Below are 27865 nucleotides of genomic sequence, written 5' to 3'. Positions count from 1 at the left end.
TGTTAGGTATCCAGCAGCTGGTTTTCTGCCTTTATGCAGAGAGAGCTAATTTGAAGAGTAAGTGATCACTGAGGCCTATGACCACAGTTAATTTATTAGCCAGGTAAAAGATAATTTGAGATGCTCTTGGGTACAGTAGATGGTTTCTATTTGTTACTGTTGTTTGGGGCTAATTTGTTTCCAGTTGGTGCAGAAAGTTCCAGATTCCTCCTTTACATTTGCCATGTAGGATTGAACTCTGACTTGATCCATCTAGCTACAATCATCTGTGTTTCCCCTCCATTCATAGATCTGTGCAAGTTCTCAGTCTCTTCTCTCAGGTCCTGCTAAGCCATTAATCAGCTTGGGTCATCCTGGCTGATTGTGTCAAGCAGGTTTTATCTCTTTATTTCTGTTTTCCTTATGCACGCTGCATGCAGTATCTAAAGGTAAAGTTTCTTACAGACCTTATGAGGCCACCCCTCTCTCTCCTTATAGACCAGGAGAGCAAAGTGCGTGACCTCTGTAGTAACCCAATACTTACTGCCAGCTCAGATGGAAGTAATGTGTTGCCTGGAGTTTTGTTAGATCCATCTTCCCCTTACTTCTGCCTCATCTCCTTGAAATTTCAGGTTCTCTCATCACAGCAAAGTTCAGTATCAGAATGAATTGCAATTTCATTGGACAACTTCTATTTAAAATTGTTGATATTCACACAAACTCAGTCTTTGTCCCTATATATTTTATATTCATCATTTATAGTTGACCACTGGCAAAGGCAAATGAGGGTTACTGGTTGCAATACAAAGTAGAGAAGACTGAATTGCAGCTCAGATTATTAACATTAACACCCTAATATACCTTTGGATCTTAGTGTCAATGACTAATATTCAAAATACCTTATTTTAAACTGCAGTGGAAAGTTCTTAGCTTCATCAGTAAGGATTCTTTCCACTTTCCAAAGCAGCTGTAGCCAAATGTGGATATTTTGGGGATGGGGCAGTTCGACCTCTCTCCCTGTGCCTATCTTGTGTCCCTTTTTATTTCCTCTCATTTGTGATATTTGGTAGTAATAGATTTTTTTTTTTTCCCTCCATCTGTTTCTCTGTGGTCATGTGTTCGTCTTGGCTCTGATGGGCTGCTGGTGTTATCATATGATCTTCCATCTTGTCTCCAGTGTCTGGTTAGCATGACTGCAATCACTCAGCAACAGCTGCTCACTCCTGACAAAAAGGTTCTTTATTTTATTCTTTCCCCCCCCTGATTTTCCATTTTACCCTTTTACTTTGGTCTTTTGGTTTTACTTTGTTTGTTTGTTTATTTTTGAGATTAATCTGATGAAGACTCAGATGAAGTGGGCAAATGAGAGAAATGAGGGAGATTTAGGTTGGATCTGGGTATGAAGGACTGACTTACTGGTCATGCCATTCCTGAGCATTTTTCTGAGGATGTTATGAGGGTTGAAAAGGATGATTGCTTTATGGAGAGATGAAGACATTATTCAGATAAAAAATGTAGTTTGCAGACACACCAGAAGATAGATGCCTGTGTGATAGCTGTCTGCACACTGTCCTGGGCTGCCAAACTCACTGACTGAACTGCCAAGTTGCAAAGCAAGTTATAAGGCGTCTAGATCTCTGTGTGTGTTCTAATTACACATGGGCGTAACCCTCCAATATGTTGTATGGGCTACCATGCAACTAGTGGTCAGATTTGAATTATCTTTTTTCATGTCATGAATGGTTTAGAGGAGCAGACTTCCATGCTATCCCTCGTGGTTTCATTATTGAGGAGATCATTTGCACAGTCCACATAAAGGATGGCCTGGAGGTATTTTTTGACTCAGTGTAGAAGAGATGGTTTGAGACAAATTACTGGAGTGTGAACAATTGTTGCGATTGCCTAGAGGGTAGGGTAGCTCAATCTTATGTTCCCTGAATAACTTCTTGCTGAATATGTGCTGAATGTTGTCCTTTGCTAGGCACTGGCCAGCATGAGTCTGAATACTCAGCCCATTCTTAATCTAGAGAAGTTCCACGAAGGGCAGGAGGTGCCACTGCTGCTGGGAAGACCGCAGAATGATTTGCAGTCTACTCCCTCCACAGAATTCAACCCTCTGATCTATGGAAATGATGTGGACTCTGTGGATGTGGCTACCAGGTGAGACTGAAATGGAGTGTAGTGTTGAGTCTTCATCAAGCTTGCACTTGAAGGCAGAACAGGACTGAGAACAATGTCTGTCATTGGCTGGGTCTTGGTATTGAGCAGGTAAATTAAAACCAAGTGATTGATTGATAGATTTATTAACTTTTCTAAGAAGACAGCTTCTTGCACTACTCTACTGTTCTTCACAGATTTGAAACTTTGCCTAATACATACCTTTTAAAAGTTCTTTGTCTTCTGTTTAGTTCTGTGTTTTTATCTGACATACGTCTTTTTCCTCTTTTTAGGGTTGCTATGGTGAGATTCTTCAACTCACCAAATGTTTTGCAAGGATTCCAGATGCATACTCGCACTCTCCGTCTTTTTCCACGACCAGTAGTGGCCTTCCAGGCAAATTCCTTTCTTGCTTCTAGGCCAAAGCAAACACCTTTTGCAGATAAGCTTTCCAGGACACAAGCAGTAGAATATTTTGGAGAATGGTCACTCAACCCTACTAACTATGCTTTTCAAAGAATTCATAACAGTAAGTTTTGGTCTTCCTTTTCCTGCACCTCTTATGTCTTTCAGAAGCTTGAAATGCAGATAGATTCTAGGGACAAACTTAGTTTAATACCATATTATTCATAGAATCATAGAATATCCTGAGTTGGAGAGGGCACACAAGAATAAAGTCCAGTTCCTGACTGCACACAGGGCCATATCAAACCATATATCTAAGAGCACTGTCCCAACACTTCTTGAACTCCAGCAGACTCCTGGGGAACCTGTTCTAGTGTGGCATTCCTTCCGGGTAGGGAAATCCAGTTCAAGAAATACTTTTATATTTTTATATATTTTAATGTCACTCAATTCTCCAGATAATTTTACTTCTTGTCTTGTTTGCTAGCGGAGAAGACCTCTTATAGTTTTTTTAGAGAAGATTGTTCCCTGTTTTGTGCAAGGCTTAGTAAGGGATAGCCTCACTGCTGGTGAAGCCTTTGACTCAAATAAATGAGTTCAATTAACTCTCTCCTTGGTTTTTGTTGGTTTTTTTTGGTGCAGATATGTTTGACCCAGCACTGATCGGTGACAAACCTAAGTGGTATGCTCACCAACTGCAGCCCATCCACTATCGTGTCTATGACAGTAATTCACAACTAGCTGAAGCACTGAATGTCCCAGCAGAAAAAGAAACGGACTCTGACCCCACTGATGACAGGTTAGTAGGGGGGGCATAACTCTAGCTGCTTGACAATTACTTCCGATTATTCTGGGCCTTCTCTCCAGCATCTTGTTTGCAGCCTTTTCCTCTAGCCTTCCATGCTTTGCTTTTGTTTTATTTCTTCTGTCTGGTCAGAATACTGACACTGAAATAAATTGTCTCACTGTTCTGTCATCATTGTAGCAGCTTCTTATCCCTTTGCTAATGTCTTCTCTAGCCTTCATTTAACACCGTTCTCTATTTGTACTTTCCTGTTTTCTTTTGCTACCTCTATGCCACTTATCACTTGCTATTTCTTCCCACCTTGATATTTTTTTTTCTTCTGTGCTGTTCTTTCTCTGGTTATTTCTTTTGCTGTACTACAAGCAATCCCACTCATCTTACCACTCTTTCATATCTCTAATCAAAGCACATAGTTATGTAAAGCTTGCTAGTACTCCCCACTGCTTGAGACCTTGTACATTCAGTGAAGTGAGAATAATATCTTGCTGATGTGTCTTTGGCCTTGTTTCCTGGGGTTTTGCATCAAGTTTTGTCATCCTTCCTTCTCTTTTAGCCTCTGAGGTCTTTCAGGCTTGTACTTGGTTTTCTTTTATGTTGTATGCAGCACCAGTAGTCTTCATGGTGGGAGTTATCATTAGTATTAAAAATAAGTGCTTTTCTTTCGATTTCTAGTTGTCTTGAAGTTTCCTCCCCTCTTGACACACCCTGAGAATTCATATGCTACTCCCTGTCCACCTATGCTTGACCTCATTAACTTTGCTGAGAGCCTTTAAATGTCTTCCCATATTGCCTCTTTAGCTGTCTCAGATGTATTTCATTTGCTCCAACTTTTCATGAAGCTGTCCCCTTAATCTTGCCAGGATTTTTTTTTATAGAAACAGTTATATCATGAGAGTTTTAAGATACTATTGCTGTTCTGCTACCACTCATCTCTTTCTCTCCTGTTGTGGCAGCGGCAGTGACAGTGTCGACTATGACGACTCAAGTTCTTCCTACTCTTCCCTTGGTGACTTTGTCAGTGAGATGATGAAATGTGACATTAATGGCGATACTCCAAGTGAGTAACTTTGAGCTGTATTTTCACGAGGTCCATGCAGGCTGCTCTTCCCCATTCATCTGCATTGTGGGGATGGGGAATGCCTCCCCAAGTCTCTCAGAACAAAATGTTGTTCCATTACAATGTTGCTCTGAGGTAAAAGAGTCAATTTCCAGTAGTGGGTTGAAGAAAGGCATTTCTTTGGCTTGTATACAATCCCCTCCAAAAGACACCGGGAGGAGAAAGGACAGAAATAGATGCTGCTGAACAAAACTGGCTGACTAGATTTGGCAATCTGCTGCCAGTACAAAAGGTTCAGTACGGGTAGCAGATTATGAGCTTTCTCCTGCCCCCACTTTTTGGTCCTCAGTGCTGACTTTAATGAGTCACTTCATTTTACTGGGGGCAGGAAAATGCATTCTCTTTGTCTTATATGGAGGCGGCATCAGCAGCATTTCTTTTGAGAGCGGGAAATTATTACTTCAGTAAACCAAAAACAGGAATGCCAGCACATTTGCTATGCCCCAAGGACAAGAGGTAACAATCATAATTTACAACAAGGGAAATTCTGCCTAAACATAAGAAACAGTTCCCATTGTGAGCGTAGTTGAACAGATCCCCAGGGTCAATAAGACAAGGCTCTGGGCAGCCTGTTTTAACTTTGAAGTTACCCTAGCTTTGAGTAGCCAGTTGGATTAGATGACCTCCAAAAGGGCCTTACAACCTTTTTATGTGCTTCTATATTCTGCTGAGCAGATCTGTCAGTGATTTTTCAGTCAGATGGACAAAAGGTTGAGCAAGGTGGTGTTCTTTAATGCAAAATGATGTATTTGCAGATGTTGACCCCCTGACTCATGCAGCCCTTGGTGATGCTAGTGAAGTGGAGTTTGATGATTTTCAAGAATATTCAGGAGATCTGGATGAACAGGCCATGGACAGCGAGAACTCCCAAGAGAACAACCAGCCTCGTTCAAGTTCCAGTACTACAGCCAGTAGCAGCCCCAGTACTGTCATCCATGGAATGAATCATGTGTGTACTAAGATGAATTCAGCCCCAAGATGAGAGTATTAGGATATAAAGAGTGGGAGAAAGCACCTAATTCTTTCTGAGCGGGGTGAAAGCTAATTGGACTGAAAACAATCAGAAATTAAATTGCATGCACTTTCTGGACTCCAAGCAAAGTGTAGTTATCAGTAGTTTCTTATGCTGAGACAGAGTGTTCCTGTGTGTAAAAGCTCCCATGCATTAAAGTACATTATTAACAGAGAGCAATGGTCCAGAGTATGACTGCAGGAATGACTTTACACACTATGGAAACATCTTCTGTAGGGCAATGGGATGGGAAAAATCTTTAATCTGAGTTCATTTAGGAAGTATGGGAGTTGATTCCATAACCACAAAGTAGAGCAATAGGGAGCAGTTATCCTAACTCTTAACAGTAAGATCTGTTTTACAGGGGAGAAAGTCTCTAGAACAATGTATAAATACTGCAACTTTTCTACAGTTCTATATTAGAGCAACTGGTAGTGGGATTTGGGTGGGGGCCTAGAAACTGCAAAGACCCTGCAGAATTCCCAGTTTATAACAGTTGCTCTTGTCAGGCCCTTCCGTTTTAAGTAATTCAGATTAGCAAACAGATGAATGATTTGACTGGTCCACAGGAGTCTGCAGATTCAGCAGAGATGGAGGAGAAGCTAGTTGCTGGATTTTCAAATCTCCCTTCTTTGCCACTACAACCAAGCTTTCCCAAGATGAGCTTTGATCGTCGTGAGAGTGACAGCCCAGCTGTCAGCATGAGCTCCTCGGAAGGGGTGGTGAGGAAACGAGAGTATGATAACCCATACTTCGAACCACAGTATGGTTTTCCTACAGAGGATGAAGATGATGAGCAGGAAGAGAGCTACACCCCAAGATTTAACCAGAATCTCAATGGAAGCAGGTGATTTCTCCCTATCCTCCTGCCCTTTTGTACAGCTATCTTGGGGTTTCCATCTGCTTCATGTAGTTTCCCACCTTACTGAAGTAGTGGGAGATAACAGAATTATCAGTTCTTCCTTGAAACATTCTAGTGTATCACCTACTGATTCCTGGAAACCTTTAAGGGATTTTGGTTGTGAAGCTTGGTATTTTAGGGGTGAAATGTGAGGAGATTCAACAGTGTTTTATGACATTGGGTTTTTTTCTTTGTTGCTCTCGAAGCAGAAGTTCTTTTCACCCCAAGTCCACTGGTGTAGCTTTGCACACAAATTTGCAGCATGTGGTAATAAAAGCCTGAATGCGAAGATCCATCTCTACTTCTTTCCTTTTTTTTCTTTTCTTTTTCTATTTTTCTTTCCCATGAGGTAAGGTGTGGCAAAAACAGGCTAAAAACAAGACCAACATCAGCATCCCACAGTCCTATGAGCTTTTGGTTGGAAAAAAATGCTAATAACACTTGTACATTTTTCTTCAAAGGTCTCAGAAATTACTTCGTCCAAACAGTTTAAAACTGGCCAATGATTCTGATGCAGATTCAGACTCCAGGGCCAGCTCTCCAAACTCTACTGTCTCCAACAACAGCAGTGAAGGTTTTGGAGGCATCATGTCTTTTGCAAGTATGTACTAATGCATTCATTAAACTGTTTTTATTTATTAGAGCTTACAGAGGTGGAATAGAGAGGTAGCTAGCCAAGAGGAAGACTTGGTTGTCAAATTGTTACCAAGTCTCCAGAACCTGTGTTGAGAGTCACAGGACCTGTTTTATTTACACTGCTGATGGCTTCTGCTTTATGAATTTTTCAGTAAGAATGACTTCGGTTGTGTCATTAGGCCCTTGAGTTATATGGCACTTTAGGCCACAAATCAGAAATTCTGTCCCCTTCGATTAAACAAAAACTGTGTGATTTTATGAAGTTGGTACAAGATCATTAACCAGTAGTATGCTTTTCATGCTACCATTTCACTTGTTTAGGTGCTACATTAAATTTCTTCACTGTGCTTACCTACTTTCAATTATATTATTGAATAATTTATAAAAACAAAATCCACAGTTACGGAAAGCTAATCTAGAGTATTTTAATGCATGAAAGAAGGTATAGCCAGATAAATCTTCAATGTTATGGGGGAAAGACAAGAAGTTAGTAGCAGTGAGAAAAGTATATTTGATATTTCTGCTAAAAAGATTGTTACTAAAATAGAGTTGGGCTGGGGGGGAATCAAGGTAAATTGAAATAGTACACTGACAATTTAGATGAACATTTTGAGATTCTCTGTATGAGGATCTCTGTGCAAGCTCCTTTCAGGATGTTTATAGGCTTAAACATGGCAGAGCGTTGTTGTGTTCTTTATGTTGTTAAGAATCTTTTGGTGCTATGAAAAACTCTGTTTTCTCGTAAATGGAAAGTTCTATTTTAAAGAGTGCTTCTGGGTCACACTTGCAGAATTTCATAAGGCTCTGTGCACACTTCTGACTTCAGGACTGTGTGTTTTAGAGATCTTTTGTCATACTGTTTTCTCATGTGACCCCTGCCATTTATTTGCTCCTAGCAAGAGTATCAAACTAGAAGACAGTTGATGTGGGGTTACCTGTATAAGGGCAGGAAGATAGGTAGGTATTGGTGGTACGTTTAAGACTCAAACACACAGTAGCAATGATAGTAAGGTGAGAGCTAAGAATTACCTTTTAAACAATTTAGAATAGTTAAATTCCAGGTGTGGTTGCGTTGTAAATGAAATGATGTTACGCTTGTCAGATTTGTGGACTTAAAAAAAAAAAAATAATAATAATAATAAAATAAAATCTTTTTACAGTTTTTCAATAAGAAGGTGAATTACAGGAAATTTAGGAAGTGTGGATGTGTGCAATGAACATTAGGTATTTAATGAAGAAAGGCCTGAGTAACCTGGGTCTGTTCAGCCTTCGGAAGAGAAGACTGAGAGGGAATCTGATAAATGTTTATAAATATCTAAAAGAAGGTGGGAGGCAAATGGATGAGGCCAGGCTAATCTCAGTGGTATGTAGTGATAGAACAAGGAGTAATGGCCTAAAGCTGGAACGTAGGAAATTCCATACTAACATGAGGAAGAATTTCATTACAGTAAAGGTGATGGAGCACTGGAACAGGTTGCCTAGAGAGGCTGTGAAGTCTCCTTCTGTGGAGATTTTCAAGAGCCGTCTGGGTGCCTACCTGTGTGACCTACTGTAGGATACCTGCTTAGGCATGGGGGTTGGACTCAGTGATCACTTGAGGTCCCTTCCAACCCCTGTGGTTCTGTGTAATTGTTGTTTTGTTAATTTTTTTTGTTTGTTTTTCTTTTGTTATAGGCAGTCTGTACAGAAACCACAGCACAAGTTTCAGTCTGTCCAACTTAGCCCTACCAACCAAAGTTGGGAGAGACAAGAATACCCCCTTTCCCAGCCTGAAAGGTAACCATTTTTCCCTTTGTCTTCTACAGCCTTTACTATTCTTGTGACTGCACAATCCCTAAAAGGAATGTTGGTGATGAAGTATTTTGGTAGCTTGGGTTAGTACTTGTCTTAACTATCAAGGCAATAATTGTCTTGATATTTCTTAGTCAGACTTCTTCCCAGCAACTGAGCTGTGTTGGGATGGGAGACTAGCTAGCCTACCTTGTGTTAATGGGTACACTGTGAATGTTGGTTTTGTTTTGTATTTTGTTTTATTTAATTTTTAAGTCTTTAGTGAAAAAAAAAAAAAAAAGGGAACAAAGAGGTAGGTTCTACTTTTCTACTGCCACTGTCTTCCTGGTTACTTCTAGGTAATCTGTTAGAGCAGTGACATTTGGTTTGTAAGAAGGAATAGTGCCTTTCTCCTATGGAGACTGCTGAAGGAATAATGCCTCCCTCCCATGGAAACTGCTGTTTACATAGGTTTCAATAGTGCTTATGGCCCTTTCAATTCACTGTATGGAAAATTTCCAATCAAGCTCAAAATATAAACATACTTCAGCTCATTCAGTCTAAAGATCCATCCTAACTTAGGTGCGCAATCTTGTAATTGGAATTTCTTTTGTTTGTCAGCTATGTTATTAGATGACATGTCTGAACAGGGACTTGAGAAATGACCCTTTTACCCTAGGGAATTAGACAGCCCGGTTGTCATGATAATAGTTTCTAAACCAGGGAAGGTTTTACTTTACTTTTGGGTTATTCTATCTGATTAGAACTTGCTGCTTTTGTTTTAATATGTTGATTTTATTTATTTACTTTCTCCTCCTCATCATTTTCATCGGTAAAGATTACTTTAATCTGGAAGTGGGAAGGGATGTGAATGAAGGTTGGTATGATGTTTTGCTGACCTCTGACCTTGTAGAAACAAAGGCCAAAAGCTGTTTCTGTGTTTCTGCTTTGGACTTTGTTTTTGTGACAAGTAATCATTCCCTGTGTGTAAAATGAGGAGGAACAGCAGTGGTATGGTGAAAACACTAGCAGAGATTCTGCGCAGCTGTTTTTGACAACATTTTATCAGTTAGTTACATTTTCATATCCAATTGTACAGGATAAGAAACATACTTCATATCAGGGTTATATTCAGGGGTAAACTTAATGACTGATTCCATGCATTGGAAGAAAACAGTGATGGGGTTTGCCATTCCATGTTTGTGCTTTGCACCTCATCTTCTGCACTTTGGTGTTCTTTTCTTGATGAATGTAATTGTACAGGGTCTTTAATGTTACTGTGCAGATATGAGGATGGGATATCCATGGAGTAGCTCAGTCTGTTTTGTGCATGTGCAAGTGTGTATGTGCGTGTTTGTGTTCATTTGTGTGTGCATGCTGGCTCATTGGACTTCCACTGAGCACTTTCCTGGTTTTTAAATGTATTTGTCTCTTTTGTGCAGGCATAAAATTACTGTGCTAACTCGTTCTTACCAAGTGTGTGTGTTGCTCTGTGTTTGTAATGGGAAATGATGCTGGGACTCCATCTCATTGCTGCTGTTTTATCACTTTCCATCCTCCTTTTGTAATTTTTATTTCATGCACATCCATCAACATTGTTTTTCCTCAGTGATGCAGTTGTTTTTGATAGTGCCCTTGAAATTCAGTATGTGCAGTAGTGTCCATGAAGGTGCAGTACAGTGCTTCCATAATGCCAAATTTCAAGTTAAGCAGTATCTGTTTGATAAATTATGCCGGCCCTTGTTATCTTGGGCTTTCAAGCATCCTACCTGCTGTAGTATCATTTGGGTTTTGTTTTGAGGGAGGGCTGGGAAGAAGCTGGTAGTTGGATTTTTATTTTTATTTTTTATGTTGATGGTGGGGAGCGCAGATATGTAGTACACTACTAATTGTATATTTTGTGTCCCAGTATTTGGGTTAAATACTATAATGGAGATTATTACTGAAGCTGGCCCAGTAAGCAATGAAGGTGGGTTCCCTACAGCATGAGCTGTGCATGATGTGACAATTTCCAGCATTCCCTATGCCTGACTTTGGGCTACCTTTCCTCATTGGGTAACCAGTATCATATGATCTATACTAGTCACCCCCAATGCATTATGCTTTTACATACAGTGACTAATTTGAAGACTATTCTTGTTGTCAAACTGCATGCAGAGCAGCCAAAATTTTCCTGCCTTTCACCTTCTGCTCCCATGACCATCTTCTCTTTTTCTCTCTGCATTACTCCCATTACTGTTTTCTGCCGATGTGTGATGCTAGAATATGATATATGCTGCTGCTTTTTTGGAGTTTCCATTTTGTTTGAAGTTTGTTACCTGTAATCTGAATAGGTGTGTTAGCTAATCTTAGTATTGCTTGTTACTGTCCTGGGAGCAGACTGTTTTCCTTTGCCCATTTCTTCTCATACTGTTTCCTCTCCTGTTTAGGAAACAGGCGAGCCCTGGTGGATCAAAAGTCTTCAGTTATTAAGCATAGCCCAACAGTGAAGAGAGAATCTCCATCGCCTCAGGGACGAAGTAGCAATTCCAGGTAATATTTTTAGTTGCTTTTTTTTTTTTTTTTGCATAAAGTGGTGTTAGAGTGGTTTCATACTTGGCCATCATATCCTTAGATGTGTGGCTGTTGAGAACAGCTTAGTACTTTTCTATAGCTCTAAGCTTGTATACTTTGTCTGAAAAGATTTTGTGCAAATGGCCTTTGAGTTAATAGCACATATGTGTATTTTTCTGCCCTTTAAAAGGTTTCCTTTTTCTATCTGAGATCCAAAATATTCTACATTGTGAAAGACCCTGCTTTAAGTCAGTATTCTTTGTAATTGAGTCTAGTCTCAACAGAGTAGTCTAGCCAGCAGAAGTTTAGTGAACCAGTTTGGAGGATTAGCTGAGTCATGTAATGTAGTTTGATTTTGTGAGTTCGTGAGAAAACCTTTTTTCAACCTTGGAATGGGCCTTGAAATGGTGAACCTAAACATTACCTCACCTGTGCTTGTGCTTTCTCCTCCCTTCTCCCACAGCAGACATAGGTAGAGTGAAATTTACTTCGAGCTAATGGGGATGTGAGACAAAAACTGTGGTTCAGACTGGGTATGCAGCAGGCTGCAGAGGAGTTGCCTTCTTTTTACCTTTCTGTCCCCTGTGGTTAAAAGAACTGAAGCAGTATGTGCACCAAGGCTGCTGCACTAGTGCTGTTAGTATAAGGAAAATCTACAGATATGACAAGGTAGCCATGGGAGAAGGCTGCAGCATAGAGACTTCCTTTGGATTCTGAGCAGTGCTATTAAGGTAGATAGTACAGTGATAACTAGATGGACTTGAGAAAAAGATGATTACAGCTTGTAACAGAAAATAAGGGACAAACAAAAACGTTTGATGCTTCAGAACAGAGCTTGTTCTGTGAGCAGTTGTTAGCAGAAAATCTAGCAAGGTTTGAGGTTTTTGTAAGCTTAGCTTTGGTAGGAAATGCATCTGTGCGTGTTCTGGTCATTTCTCTCTCCCCATTCAAGCCAAGATAAAAAGCAGACTAACTCTTGCCACCTTGTTTCCTTTCTAAATCCATCAGTGAGAACCAGCAATTCCTGAAGGAGGTGGTACACAATGTTCTCGATGGGCAAGGTGTTGGCTGGCTGAACATGAAGAGAGTCCGACGTCTGCTGGAGAGTGAGCAGCTCCGTGTCTTTGTACTAAGCAAGCTAAACCGCACGATCCAGTCAGAAGAAGATGCTCAGCAGGATATCATACAGGATGTGGTCAGTGCTAAATTCAGCAGGGTCCTCATACATACTTCATGCTTAGGTTAAATGCATGGTAGATTTTTGTTAGATTGCATCTTACAGGCTGATATTACAGCAGTTTTGGAATTAATGTTCTTGAATGACTTCCTTACTTGAGAAATATTGACACTAATTGGATTTTTGTTGCAGGAGATCAGCCGCAAAGTTTATAAAGGCATGCTGGACTTGCTAAAGTGTACTGTGTTGAGCCTGGAGCAGTCATATGCAAATGCTGGCCTGGGAGGCATGGCCAGTGTTTTTGGCCTTCTAGAAATAGCACATACTCACTATTACAACAAAGGTAAGAAAAACGTTTAGTGCATTATGCAGTGATTCTTGTAGAGCTATGTGCTCTTGGAAAACAAAGTCTACTTTAGGTAATACCCCTTTAATTTTTCACTTTTTCTTAAAATCTTGTTCTTATTGCAAAGTAAAAAAAAAAAAAAAAAAAAATCATGCATAAGGGAAATGAGCAAAAGATGAAAAAATGTCACCTCTCTGCTTTATATCCAAGTCAGCTTTTCACTGTCTAAGATTACAGCTATTTCACTGTAGCAGAGAAGTAACTACTTAACACTACAGTTGGCTTCTGGATTGCTTGCATCAGGGATTTTGTGAGTTGGCTTAGATGCCCTGTGGACTCCAGATGTTCTTTGCCAATCACTGTTAGACTGCTGAGGAAGGTAAGGAAGGAAAGCTGAGCTGGCATACCAGTTCAAAATGTGGGGATCTTGGTAATTATAAGCCTGACACCAATTCTAAACAAAGTTATGGAATTGCTGATGTAAAACTCAGTGGTTCGTATGTGAAGTCATGCTTATAGAATGCCAGACACTGTATTTTGATGGTAAGTGGAGTTTATCTGTTTATTTAATTGTGGTCACGCAGGACAGAATTTATTGATATCAACTTTTGAAGCCTTGATAAATCTTTAAAGGACTTTTCTCATTATTGCACAACATCTTGATTTATAATCAGATTTTAGCTACTTAGTGTTTTCTGTCTAATTTCAGTGGGTTTATCTAGATATATTGCTAGATAGGATCTGTAGAGACGAGGGCTCATCTTAATGTCATTTAATGTATAGTGATAACTTACGAATTCTAAAATTGTTTACTATGCATATGATACAGACTGTTGAAACAGAACATAATGGATATAGATTATTTATCTAGAGGAATCTGAATCTTAATAAAGCATAGTTGTGATTAATTTATTTTAATCTGATCAAACTAAGGACTTGTATTTAGGAAGAGGAAAATCTGGCAATAAGAACGGGATAGGGAACTGTGTCTTAAGAAGCAGGCTGTCTGAATGTGGCAAGTTAAGTGTGAACTTCTCAGTGTTTACTCTGTCTATGAAAATTTGGAGAGGCGAGGGACACGTGTACACCTTGGAATATATATTTGGGTTGCAGAGGTAAGTCACTAACACGATGCAGGTGGTGTGGTGCTTCCAGTTGTGATCATCACACCTGGAAAACTTGAAGAGGTTTCTGAAAAGACCTGCAAAGAACTGGACAAACACCTTTTCTCTGAAACAAGTGTTGTCTGTTGAATCTTAGATGTTGATCATTTTCTGTAATAATCTCTGTGGAAAAGTGTTACTGTTAGCAGAATCTGTAACGTACTGGTCAAAGTTATTATGAAGTCTGTGGTATGACAAATTCAGACATTTGGATATGAAATTTTCACTCTAGGCTTCATCACCTATTGGAACAGTTTGTGCAAGACTGCAGAAGGTTATTTACTGAAGCCTAATGTCAAGTATTTTGTTCTGAAAGTTTTACTGCAATTCAAATTTTGCAGTTTGATACAGAGAAATAATCCGAACAGCCTTTGGGGACAAACGATTATACAAAGTCTCAAAAAATGATAGATGAGGCCTGCTCTCATTTCCTTTTTCTTTTTACTTTGTTTTTTGGTCCTTTTTTTGTTTGTTTGTTTTTTATTTTGGTTTTTTTTTGGCAACACTTTGTTCTTTCTCTTTAAAGAACCAGAAAAGAGAAAACGAAGCCCAACAGATGGATCTGTCACTCCAGTTGGCAAAGATCCTGCATCATCTCCAAGAGTGGAGCCGAAACCTGCTATGCAGCTGCCAGTACCACTGATGCCCAAGGCACCAAGCCCTGCAGGGAGAGGGCTAAGGGAGTTTGATACAAGGAGTCTAAAGGAAGAAAATTTTATTGCTTCCATTGGTGTGTATTGAAATGCATGTGAAGTGCAGGAGGGGCTTCTGTTTTGGCATTAGGTTCTATTTGCATTGTCTCCATTTTAACACAATACATTCGCTGCTGTAACATGCCTCATTTACACCATGGATAGCAAGGAACAATCATAATTGTTTTCACTTGCTCTTGGATAAATTATCCAGAGCAGTTTTCTCCAGAAGCTTTCTAATCTTAATTGTTTCTGAATATCATTACACTTCAGACAGCTTTCACTTTTGCTGTGATTTATGTTTTTAAGTAGCAGAAAATGACAAAAAGGGAAATGAGGCCAGCAGGACTTTGGAAAGGGCTACTGTGGAAAAGACTACATGAAACGGAAGTTTTTTAGTCATTGCTGACTACATCTGTATTATTTAGATCGCATCTTGATAGAATTGGGAGCCAGGATCTCCTATCTGTTAAAAAATTAAAACTGACAAAAGATTTAAGTTGTAGTGTTACAGTTTCAGTGAGCAGGACTGATGGATCTTCCTTCTATGCTACATCAAATAGAATGCATGTCCTAAACAGCATCTGCTAGGCTATTCAGTAGAAATTTTCCTACTCTTATTCCATAGGCGGAGAATAGCTTTTGCCTATGTCTAGGAAAAAAAAGTGAAGTTTAGATTGTTTTATCTAAAAGGGATTTTTATAGATTAAAAAGAAAAAAAAAAAGGAAAAAAACAACAAAAGATTTAGGCTGGATCCAACCTTCTGTGGATTGTAAGCAAGATAGATATACCATCAACATATGAGGAAAATCCTTCATTGACTCCAAAAATGTCATGTTACATTTCAGCCATTGCTTCTTATAGCCTGTTTAAGATAACTTTTAGATGTATTTTCATTTAAAATTTTATTTTTCATTGTATGAAAAATTAATCTTCTGAAAGCAGTGTGCTACTGGGAGGTTGTATTTCCAGTAAGTGACATAAAATAAGGCAATGTGTATATTGGATAGTTAGGTGGCAGAAAGGGTGCAGACATTCTTTCTTATACTTTATGTCCTTTATATATACTTCTTACAATTGCAAACTATCTGCTGTTAAATCCTCCTGAACTGATACTGGTTGCCTCTGATTTGATTTACCTACTTGTTTCAAGAGGTAATCTATGGAGGCAAATGCTCAAAAACTAGTCTTAGATTTATTTGGAAATCTACCATGAAGCTAAGAGATTCAAATTTCCAGCATTTCAGTTTGGTTTGCTCTGGGGTACTTAATTGTTTTTCTTTTCTGTAGAATAGTTAAAAGGAGGTATGCTTCTTATGCCATTAGGAATAAAACAGACTCCAGGCCACCATTCTTTTCAAAAATTAAGAGATTTTAGATTGGCTCGTTCAGACTTCTCCTTTCCTTCAGATGAGGTTAAAACTTCATAGAAACAGAAATGGGGACTCGACAGTTCATGTTTGTGAAGCGTTATAAGAAGAGCTTTGCAAAAGAAGTATTACTTAGTGTATTCTGTTAATGCTGTTGCTGGAATATTAGACTTAAGCAATTTAGTGTTCGAGAACTGGCAACTTTAATTCTTCATGGTGGTTCTGATGCTCTGATGATTTCCACTTTTCTTCTATGAAATTAGGTTACAGGAAAGATGCAGTTTCACCAAATCTGATCAGAGTTCAAGAGTCTTTCCTGTTTTTTTTTTTTTTTTTCTGATGCCTTCATATCTAACTGGTTTTATCTGTCACCAAGAACCACAAAAGGGTATGCAAATCAATCTTAATTTCTATAAAAACAAGTTAATGTTGTTGTTATCTGACTCTTGGGACCTGAAAGTAAAACAAATTCCTCTTGTGTTGCAAGACAATCATTTAAAATGGCTTAGCTATTATACATATTGTTTGTTTAAGAAAGCTTCCATGTGAGACAATACTTTGGATGTTCAGGACCATTGTTGGTCATGGCTAGACTGAATTACTTCTGGAGTGAAATGCAGGCTTTCCTCAGTCAAACTAACTTGTTTAGGGAGGAAACATCTGGTAAACGTTTACATATTGCTGAGATAGCAGTAGTCCTGAGCACCCTGCTGTTGTTTTGGACCTGCTTTGAGTAGGGAAGTTTTACTAGATGATCTCCAGATGTTCCTTCCAACCTTGGCAGTTCCTTGATTCAATGAAATATGGAAAGCCTTTATTTATTTATTTACAGCTTCAGGTTGTAAATACAGAGCTGAAGTTCTCAATGAATCTGTTGGTATTTTATGGACAAAATGCAAGTTGAGGTTGCTACTCTTTTGACCTAGTCTGAAAGAGGAAATAACAGAATGAAAAGTATGTGACCAGCTTGATGGAATAAAATCATGTATAACACTGGCTGCAATAACTGTGCATACAGTATGTGTTAATGTGACAGTTAAACTGGATCTCAGGGATCTAGAGTTACAGTAGCTCAATCTGTGTAGTTTTCTTGTACTGCAGGAACTATGGTCAGGAAGTTCACTGTGTTTTCAGAAGTTCAGGGTGGATGTGTTCCTGTTCAAGCCCCTTTTCTTCATTTTTCAGTAAGTGGACACCCAGTTGTATGCATCTGAAGTATACAAGATACTCCAATATAAATGGTGAAGGCTGTTAGTATTCAATATTCTTATTTCTGAGGAGAACAATGACATTTCTTGTCTGTTGAGGACCAATCTTTGCTTTTCTTTGATGTCTAATTGCTTAATTAAGAAATTGGTTGTGAAGATGATGCTTCTGATCCTTTCCAAAGAGATCACCAGTTATTTGCTTGCTTTTTATTTGGATACTGGTGGCTTTAAAGTTGATAGGCAATAGTTTCCCCCTTTATGTTAGTGGTAGGTTTGGTTTTACTGCATGCTTGTGCTGAACATTGAAAGTTTCAATATTTACTGAAATTTCCATTACTACTTTTAAATAATTGTTTAATACAGATCACTTTATATCGACGGTTTTTTGTAACACAGAAGATTATGTTACCTACTCTGTTGTCAGCATTAAATCTTTTTGCTGTCCCATTCTGTTTGGGCTTGTTAAAGTCATAGGTGTAATATTTTGTACCCCGTAAGTTTATGAGGTTTTTCTTCTCTTCTTTTACTAAGCAGATGAGAGTAAAATGCTGGTTTTAATACACTGAGATCTACTACAGACCTTCAAACATTCCTATGATGTAGATTAAACTTTGAAACAGAGTAATTCTAATGATGAATTAACAGGCAAATCAACTAAGTCATTTATTGCCAAGTATTGTAGCTTCCAGCCTTGTGGTTTTTAGTATAAAACCATATAGTCTGAGAATTCAAGAAGCCAGATGTCGGTGTTTCTTCAGCTAGATAAGCCTATAGGATGCTGTTTGGATCCATAAGTAATTTTCTCATTCATCAGTGTGGTTATGAAAGTTGAAGGAATATCCATCAATCATGAAGCATATGTAGGTATCAGTCAGCTAGTGGGCATCTTTCAAGTTCTTCTCTCTTTCCAAGATTACCTTACTCCTGAAGACATTTAATGATGATAGTCTGAAGCCTTCCTCCACAGCTATAAAACTGGTTTTTTATTATTTTTAGGAGGCATTTTTCTGAATAGATTTTTTTTAGAGGCTGTTTTATCTTAATTTCTGTCATCTTCAGGGTGGAATGGATTCCTGACATGCTTTCAGTGGCCTCTTAGGCTCAGGAAATTTCCTTGAAGAGCAGTTGAAGAACACTGCTGCTTTTTCCTTCCCTTTGTGATTTTTCTGGGAGTTATCTGACTCTGTAGCAGTTCCAGCTTTAACCATGCTAGTGAGAAAGGGCAGTGCCTTGCATTCAGACTTAGTTCAACATGCCAGCTTGTAATGTTTCCTTTGCCAGTGGGCCAGCACCTGGAATGATCTGTTTTTTCTGAGCAGATGAGTGCATTTCAGAGAGTTGACGAGTGTGAGTGCTAGAAAGGTGCAAGTGTTTCATCACTAATTTTTCTCAGGGTTAAGCTTCAAATGAAGGAAGTGCATGCAGACTCCAGATTTTTTTTTTTTCCTTTATCTCTGTATTTTGTCTTATGGAATCCTTTGACTTGGAGTGCTGTGGCCTGAGTAGAATTTTGGAAGTTGATGTTAAGTGTGATTTTTATCTTGCTCATTTTTCTTCTTCTCTGTTTTCCCTTCTTCATAACCTAATGTGAAGAAATGGATGAAGAAAAGTTCTGCTTTTTATGTGTAGGACTTGTTTACAGGCAGAACCAAGCATGTGTTGAGAATACTGTCAGGTTGAAAGTAACTTGTACTTGTGAACTTTGTGATAATTTTCAAAATATAATTTGGGTTAAATATTGTGTTAACCTACAGTTTAGGTTTTCTTGGGATTGCTGCTGCTGTTTTTGTGCCTTTTCCTTTCAATGAAACAAACTAGAAACTTGAAAACATTGCTGTTAATTAGAACTATTGTGCTGCCTACGTTTTGGAAGACGAAATATCTGACAGTCTTAAAGGCCTTTCTCAGGAAAGGTAATGAATTCCATTGTATGTGTTAATAATAGCTGTTTTTTGTTCAGTTGATTCACTGTATGAAATCGTCTCTAACTTTTGAATTCTCTAAATGAGAGATGATACAGTGCTCAAATATCCTAACATTGATTTCTTGTGAATTGCTATTAACTAACCCTGCACCCAATAGTTTTCATAAATCTCTAATTTTTTTTTTTCTGAGACGAAGAGGGTGGGATTTTTGTTTCAACTTTTTTCCCTATTTTCACCTGTCTGACTAGCTGCTGACTCTTTCTCTTTCTCTCCTGCTTTCAATGCATCTTGGGTAGAATTGTGGAACAAGCACCAGGAAGTGAAAAAGCAAAAATCTTTGGAAAAAACGAGTAAGGAAATGATAAAACATAGAAAACTGACTCCCACAGCCTCCCCCATAACTGCCAACTCCCCAGATACAGGGTGAGCTTGCATCTATGGCACACAGTTTCTATACCCACAAGAACAAAATTAAGTGAAAGACTTAAGTTTATCAGGAAAGCTTGCTTTATAGAGGAGTCCAAGCAGATCAGTTTGCTCTGGGGAAATTTTTGTTCAAATGTCCTGTCTTTTATTTATTTATTTCTTTTCTTTCCCTGAATGTTCTTCTACAAAAAAGAGGAAGTAGATGTTCTGCGTTCTCACCTTACTGGATATATATGGAAGGATTTCAAGGCATTCCAACTAGTTACTTAAAGACTAGTCTTGCTTAACAACTCTTTGCCATGAATGTATAGTTTGATTGAACATTACTGCAATGAAAAATTCTCTGATCTTTCAAATCCTGGGATGGCAAATGTTGTTACCTGACAGTAACAACAGTAACAGTTTCTGACCACAGTCAGTCTGCAACAAAGAAGTAATTTAGAGGGGGAGAGAGAAGGTGTATGTGAAGAATTGTATTTTGTGATGGCTCTAAGAGGAAATCCTCTTAAATTCCCTACTAATAAGGAATAAATAAGATTTTTTTTAATATACCACATTAAAGGAGAAGTAAAGTGATCTGAAGCTGTTTACAGAGTCTAAATAGTAGTCTAAATCTACACAGATCTTAACATCTGTTGAAATATGCGTATGCGTTATCTGCAGTTACACTACCAGGTTTTGCTTGTTTGGTTATCACTGTTATAAACAGGGACATAGGGCATAAGGACAAACGTAATTTATAATAACTGTGATGTGATAGGGGTTTTCTAACTATGAGTGTAATGTCTGCTTTGCAGAGCTAATGCCCCTTTTACAGACTGAAAATTGGAGAGGATTGATAGCTAATGTGTGTGGGTGAAAATTCCTGATGTTCTAGTTAGGCCTGGATTTCCTACATTTCAGGTGCCCCAGTTATAAGTGCATGCAACATCTGGAGTTTGTTCAGAGCAAACAGGGTAAGTGGGGATACCTCTGCAGTACAACATGCTACATTCGAGGCCTGAATTGCTTTCTGCTGTGCTAGGAGAACGTGTGCAACAGGCACAGCATGTGCACACACCTATTCTCCCAGATTGGGCCCTTTAGTTAGGTGCCTATGTTGGAGGAGATAAATTGTTTGGTTGTGGTTTTTGTTGTTGTTTTTAAAATGTGTGATAGGTACACAACTCTGTAAACAAGAGAAGGGGAAGTTCCTAAGTGCTTGTAAAGTGACAGTGACAATAACGCGATTGTGATTATTGTACTCCTTAAACTTAGCTACCATTATTGCCCACAGTTGTCAAACACCTGAACTGCATCAGTTTCACTGGCTTTGAAAATCAAATTGCCAGAAATACATCTGAAATGTGTTGGGATAGGGAACTCTTTACACTGCTTAAAGCATACAACTGAAATTTAGTATTCCTACTACTAATGAGATAATGCCTACTAATGAGATACAAAACTTTTTGCTGCAGCATTATTCGGGGCTAGAAACACTGGTTGTTTGAATGGCTGGACATAGACTTCTAGAAGTGAATATTATATATTTCAGTAGAAAATAAAATTCCAAATTCCATAAATGATGTTTTTAGTTTATTTTTTATAACTTTGAATTTTTGCAATAACTAGGACATAAGGTTTTATAGGCAGACTACTATAATAAATGAAGAACACTTTATCTAAAATATTTCATGTGGACAATTTGTTTTTGAGTAGGAAGCTAATATGGCCTGCGCAGCCCGCTTATGGCTTTGTTATTCATGAGTTTACATACCATCTCAAGCTCACACCCACAAATCTTTGTATATTATCCTTCTCTCTCTCTCTCTTTCCTCCCTTGCCTTTTTCTTTCCTTTTCACTGTCTTGCCCTCTCTAATGTTACATATAATACAAACATGTTCATGATTCCCAGGTTGTTGTGATTAGTGATTATAAGAGATTGTGGCACTGTTTGCTTAGAGATACTGCATATATTCATGGATATGTAATATAACTATTCCAGCTGCAGATCATGTCTTCCTTTTATTGAATAGTTGGCAGATATGGATATGGCAGAAGTGTTGCAGTCTCTTCCCCTTCCTGAGACTAGTGATAATCTGTGTACGGTCTATAACACGTTCTTTTCCTGCCTCATGACTTACTTCATGCAGTGCTTATCCAAATTTCTTTTCAGGCTCTACCTGTCCATCATTCTCTTTTCCTTCTGCCGTCCCATCAAAGGACAATAGATGATGTGATTCCAGAACTGCATGGGAAATAGAACATAAAGTTCTCTCTGTCTTTTTTTTTATTGTTTCAGTTTTATTTTGTTTATTCAGTTGGGTGGGTTCATGAATGCATGACTTAAGGCTTGTTGTTTCTCCGTCTCACTACTGACCTATGTGATTGCCAACTCTGGAGAGCCATTTGTTACATAATTGGCAAATGTTATGAAGTACAGCATCATACAAGCTTCTTCCTTCATATTCTTACTAGTGTAATGCCAAATATCACTAATTACGTTCTTGTGAAGTGTTGCCTCGTTGTTGCCTAGACAGTTGCTGGAGTCATCGTGTGTCCAACAAACTCAATTCAAGACATTCAGCAAATTAGCTGTTCTAAAAGGGATAGTGACTTCAAGCAATTAACTATCCTTTATTTTTTCCAAGAATTACGGAAGTGGCTTCCTAGAGTTGAATGGCAACTGCTCTGCATGTCTTACTGTAACTGGAAGCTACTTGACCTTTGTAATGCCATCTTCTCTCTCTTGAATGACTAACAAAGGTACTATTAAATGATAGTCCCTGTTGGGCTATGCCTTTGGAATATTTGAAATTCAAACTGACATTCAAAGAATGGCAGATGTGTTCTGCTGGCCTTCTTGTTAACAGTACCAAGAAATAATAATAAAAACAAAAAAGACACAATGAGGAATGAGAACATAAATTTGTTTTCTTGATACTGTTCCTACTTTTGGTCTGTCAGCTGAATTCTGCTGTACTGGTTTTTTTCTTGATAAAATGATGATTTACTTTTTCCTTTGCACAGGGCCAGAAGGTGTGAAACATTTTGATTTGGGAGAAACAGATGAGAAAAAATCCCAAATCAGTGTGGACAGTGGCCTCAGTTTGGCCTCAGGTTCTCAGGTCAGTAGCTCCTTTGCTTGGCTTATTTATGTGATAAGATAGAAGATTCTTCTATTTGCTACTTAACTGTGGGAAAACTTGTAGAGTATGATCCTTCTTGAAAGGCTCATCTAGAAAAGTTTCTTCCCCCCTTCCCTTAGGGTGCTAGACTTTGCTAACTCTTCAATTGTAGAACTCCATGACCTTTTTGACTTGCAATCAGTAGTTTCTATTTATCTGGCTTAATCAACCAAGGAGGCATATCACATGTGATTTATGATCCCAACAGAATGGAAAGTGGTGTTCTTTTGTGATGATCAAAACTAAACCGATGTGACCTTTCCTTCCTCTCTGTCTTTGATTGCAGAAGAGTGATTTTGACTCTGTTCCCAGTGGAGGACCATCAGTTATGGTCCGAAGTACCAGCCAGGATTCTGAAGTTAGCACAGTGGTAGGATATACCCAAAGTGATATCTTGATGTGATTCATTCCTTGGTCAAGTGAAGAGCATTTCATGCCTATGTTTTGTGTACAGTGTGACTGCATACTATCACAGACACCTAATACTGTGTCTATGATCTTGTCTCTGTCCAGAGCCTCTGAGTGGGTGGCAAACATGTGTATCTGACAGAATATACATACTGTTTTACTAGCAGATTGTATATGATACTCATTGCTTTTATGTATCCCTACATATTGGTGTATTTATGGAACTGGTGGATTGCAATCCTTTAATAAATATTACTTAGCTGTGTATAAACAATCTCAAAAGAATGAAACCAGAGCAAAAAAAAATTAGATTGTTTGATGCATTAAAGGCAAGAAAAAAACTTCCTGATATATTACCTTAAACCATTTGAACCATGTACAAATATGTCTGCTTCTTCTGGTCAGTTGTAGGGTTTAGAGGAAAAAGAAGTAGGAATGCATTCAATGAAAAAGACTTCTCCTTGCTGCATGTTATCTGATATGGGATATTTCAGAGAACTTTCTTTTTTGTTTTTCGTTTTTCTTCTCTCTAAACTACTGCATACCTGTGAATATCTAGTTTTCCATAATCTCTTCCCAGCCTGTACCAGGAATAATACCCTGTCTTTCTCTGTTGGACATAAAAATTATTTTCTGTGGTATGTAGCTCCAGAGAGAAAAGGAGTCCAGGAGAGCTTAGAAGCATAGAATTGCCAAGGTTTAAAAAGTCTTACAAGATCATCCAGTCCAACCATCCACCTACCACCAATAACCCCGCTAAACCATGTCCCTCAACACAACATCTAAATGTTCCTTGAACACCTCCAGGATTGGTGACTCCACCACCTCCCTGGGCAGCCCATTCCAGCGCCTGACCACTCTTTCAGAAAAGTAGTATTTCCTAATGTCCAGCCCGAATCTCCCCTCGCGCAACTTGAGTCCATTCCCTCTCGTCCTGAGAGAGGAGGCAGACCCCCAGCTCACTACAACGTCCCTTCAGCTTGTTAATATTCGAGGATGTACTCTTCCAAGCTCAAGAAGGTTCCATCCCAACAAAAAGGAAATCAAGCAAAGGCAGCGCATGGCCTGTATGGATAAGTGAGGAGCTCCTAACTGAATTGACGCATAAAACAGAAATGCATAGAAGGTGGAAGCAGGGGCAGGTGACCTAGGAGGAATATACACTTGCTGTATCATCTTGCAGGTGTATGTATGGAAATTTTCAAAACCTTACTGGTCGTGGTTCTCAGCAACATCCTCTAGCTGACCTTGCTTGAGCCGGGGGATAGACTATAGATGGTCCTTACAGATCTGCTCCAAACTAAATACTTCTGTGATTTCCTGAAGGACTCTTAGTCTTTTACTGGATTTTGTTTGGGAATAGTATCACTGAAAGAGGAAAGGCAAAGGTGTCCTTCAGTTGTACTTTTTATTATTTTATGCTGTAAGAGAAAAAACATTACAGCTTTTTCTCTCTGCACTGTCTTGACTACAGAGGAATAATGGCTTTATCTTTCTCCACAGGTTAGTAACAGCTCTGGAGAGACACTAGGAGCAGACAGTGACTTGAGTAGCAATGCTGGTGATGGCCCAAGTGTGGAAAATGGAGGCAATCTGACAGGATCCAGGGGCACTGTGTCAGACAGTGAAATTGAGACAAACTCTGCTACTAGCTCTATTTTTGTAAGAACGCTGTGCACCTTTTTATTTATTTATTTTAAAATTCCTGTACAGTAATCATTTTGATGTCAGTGCATATGCGAAAGAGGATGTTTTGATAGTTCTAAGGATTAATTAACAATGATTTACAATTTCAAAATATTAAAGATTAAATTTTTGATAGATCCATGTACCGTTCTTCATACCCTGTGCAATACGTGGTTTTTCGAGAATAGTAGATTTGCATCCCACATCATGTTACAGGCTCTAGCAATCTCTAATTCCACCCTTGTTCGATGTTACTCTCAACCAAATTGACGTTTAATTCCCCTTCAGAAACAAACGAACAAAAAATCTCAAAGGGCACTGTCTCACTTTAATTAACTGAAAGGCCTGCTTGTTAGGAGCAGCTCTTTGATACAGAAGAGCGATAAGCCTATGATGATGGAGTTTAGCAGTTCTTCTGTTTTTTTAAAACATTAATATTACCTAAAGCTTGATCATAACTTCTAAATATCTTTTCCTAACTGGAAGATATGTATGCAGTAAAATTCAAATGGTCTGAGAGTGTTTTGTGTTTTTAAAGTTCTTGACTATTGGTATAACCTCTTAATATACACTGTGCAAAGAAAACAATCATATTCTTGACTTAGTTAAGTCAAGATGCCATCTGTATGTGAGAACAACTTGTAGTATCTAAACACTGGTCTGATTGTGTTCATTATGTTCCAATCCTGGCTGAATTGTAAAAGCCTTTATGAGGCATTTACTTCAGATTTTAAACAGCAGCTGAAATCATGGTACTTCATTGCCGATTTCTCTTAAAGAGCATGAAAACGATGTAACATCAGCTTATTTAGTTGCAAGAGGGTCTTCTCGGTTACTGAAGAGTTAAACATTGTGGGGGGAGGGAGGGAACCCTCATAAAAACACCACCACCACCACCAAAAAAAAAAACCACCAACAGAAAAAACACTTCAATTTTTCTGCATTTTTGATATTTTTATACTTCATTAATGAAACTCAATAAAGTTTAAGACACGCCTGCAACATGTTTAGAACAAAGAAGTCAGATGTATAAGATGTGTGATGAATGTCAGTTGTTACAACATCGTTTACTTAGTGATAGAGAAATAGATGGGCAACTTTGTCATTGTGGTTCCTGCCGACAATCGCAGCATACAGTTCTTCAGTCCAGGTGATACTTAATAATTTGCTAAACGTTAGTAAGTTTACTGATCCTTTATGAATGGTAAATGAAAGATAAATACGTGAAATCTGAATTGGAGATAAAACTCAGGTAAACTTATTCTGTTTGTGAATATTCATTTTCTTTGTTTATCCTGAGAAGACGGCATGCATTTTTTTTTCTCGTGTTCCTCATCATCTATATAATGATTGTGATATTCAGCTATTTCCTGGGAGTGGGAAATATTTACTGTTAGAACGTAGACAAACTTCTGCTTAAGTGTGAAATGTAGAGGATAATGGAAGAGGTTTAACTATTCTTTCCTTTGGTCTGGGATTTGCATTTTTTGTTTTGTCTATCTCGATTCTGGACTTGTAAATATATTAGCTGTTTTTTAACAAAGTAACTTCTTTGTTTTGTAAACATTTGTGGGAAAAGTGTGCATGAAATATAACTTGCAAATTGTTAAGTACAGCAGTATATTGGAAGAAACAGCCCTGCAGGTTGCAGAGATGTCTGACACCTCGTATATTATTTTCAGGCGAAGTCTCATAACCTGAAGCAGAATGTAAAGGAGAACAAAGGCAGTACTCCAGGGAAAGGTGCAGAGGATGGGAACCAGCGTGTCTATCTCTATGAAGGACTTTTAGGTAAGCTATTTTTGGGGGAGCAAGGAGATCTTTTAGACTGAAGCTCAAGTGGAGTCACGTCTGGGGCAGACTGGAATTTATGCGTTCCCAGAGACTGTTTTTTTTAACTAGTCCCTGTTGTCTGTACTGCAGAATAGGAGAGTCCATTAGGACTTTCAGAGTAAAGCGGAGGATTTGCTGGGGAGATTGAATAAGAGAAGATGGGTGGATGGTGTAGTTTGCATAACGTGTAGTTTTTTCAAGGCTCTTGTTCTTGAATAAGAATTCTTCAAACTGTTGGAAGGAAGACACAAGGAACTTAGCTAGGCATGGAAGGCTAAAATATATTGCTGATATTTTTTTAAAAAAGTTCCTTCTGTTTAAGTCCTTAAATAAAGGGCTATTAAACTCAAAAGATTAATGGTTTTAGAGTGTGTCTCTCTGAATTAGCAGTATATTGTTCTTTTTTTTTTTTTGATGTATTTTCTCTGAACTAGCTATTAATCAAGAGCTCTTTCTTCCTCTCTTTTTCATCCTTTCTATTTATTGTTCCTACCTGCTTGGAATGATACAGGTAGGGATAAAGGATCTGTCTGGGACCAGTTAGAGGATGCTGCAATGGAAACCTTCTCTATGAGTAATAGTCTCATCTTTCCACTTCTCTGTGTGTTTGCCATGATCTGTGTTTGTGTGAGATATTTCTGTCACTTTCAGAAAGTGTTAACAATACATGGAAGAAAGTATATTCCTTAAGGAATAGGGATGAGAGGTTCTTCTGTATAAAGTTTTCAAAAGATTATGCTATGAGTTAGAATGAGCAATGTGTCTTCAGTTTTACACTTTTCCTCTGTTGTGATTTTGTTTTTGATTTAGAAGTTACTCTTGTTTTTGTTTTTATATTTGGATTATTGTGTGTTGGTTTGTGATATTTTCAAGATATGGGAAGGAAAGGGAACTTGACTGGAATAAATACTCAATTTTTGTATGTACTTCCTAGGCAAAGAGCGCTCAACATTGTGGGACCAGATGCAATTCTGGGAGGATGCCTTTTTGGATGCTGTGATGTTAGAAAGAGAAGGAATGGGGATGGACCAGGGGCCCCAGGAGATGATTGACAGGTAAAGTTGTTAGCAGGCCTCTTTTCTTTCTCATTATTTCACCTGGGGCTGAAACAGTAGAAAGAATATTAT

General features: G+C 38.5%; 1 protein-coding gene across 4 annotated transcripts in view; it reads left to right on the top strand.

Moving 5' to 3' along the window:
• MADD (MAP kinase activating death domain) overlaps window positions 1-27865 on the top strand; it is a 71202-nt gene that overhangs the window by 22852 nt on the left and 20485 nt on the right. Inside the window, exons 8-25 of one of the 4 annotated variants that reach the window (XM_021401385.1) lie at window positions 1157-1213; window positions 1961-2139; window positions 2430-2665; window positions 3184-3340; window positions 4300-4403; window positions 5219-5412; window positions 6045-6322; window positions 6838-6977; window positions 8687-8788; window positions 11212-11314; window positions 12344-12530; window positions 12705-12855; window positions 14548-14751; window positions 22654-22751; window positions 23098-23181; window positions 24723-24881; window positions 26588-26696; window positions 27673-27793. In XM_021401385.1, the coding sequence (XP_021257060.1) occupies window positions 1157-1213; window positions 1961-2139; window positions 2430-2665; window positions 3184-3340; window positions 4300-4403; window positions 5219-5412; window positions 6045-6322; window positions 6838-6977; window positions 8687-8788; window positions 11212-11314; window positions 12344-12530; window positions 12705-12855; window positions 14548-14751; window positions 22654-22751; window positions 23098-23181; window positions 24723-24881; window positions 26588-26696; window positions 27673-27793 (2663 nt within the window). Of the gene's footprint in view, window positions 1-1156; window positions 1214-1960; window positions 2140-2429; window positions 2666-3183; window positions 3341-4296; window positions 4404-5218; window positions 5413-6044; window positions 6323-6837; window positions 6978-8686; window positions 8789-11211; window positions 11315-12343; window positions 12531-12704; window positions 12856-14547; window positions 14752-22653; window positions 22752-23097; window positions 23182-24722; window positions 24882-26587; window positions 26697-27672; window positions 27794-27865 lie in introns of all 4 variants that reach the window. The other 3 variants (XM_021401384.1, XM_021401387.1, XM_021401386.1) reach the window with 3 other exon arrangements.

The sequence above is a fragment of the Numida meleagris genome, chromosome 6 (assembly GCF_002078875.1).
Source record: "Numida meleagris isolate 19003 breed g44 Domestic line chromosome 6, NumMel1.0, whole genome shotgun sequence".
In the NCBI taxonomy this organism is placed as follows: domain Eukaryota; kingdom Metazoa; phylum Chordata; class Aves; order Galliformes; family Numididae; genus Numida; species Numida meleagris.
The sequence above is the reverse complement of the archived record's forward strand: the minus strand, read 5'-3'. Positions and strand labels throughout refer to the sequence as shown.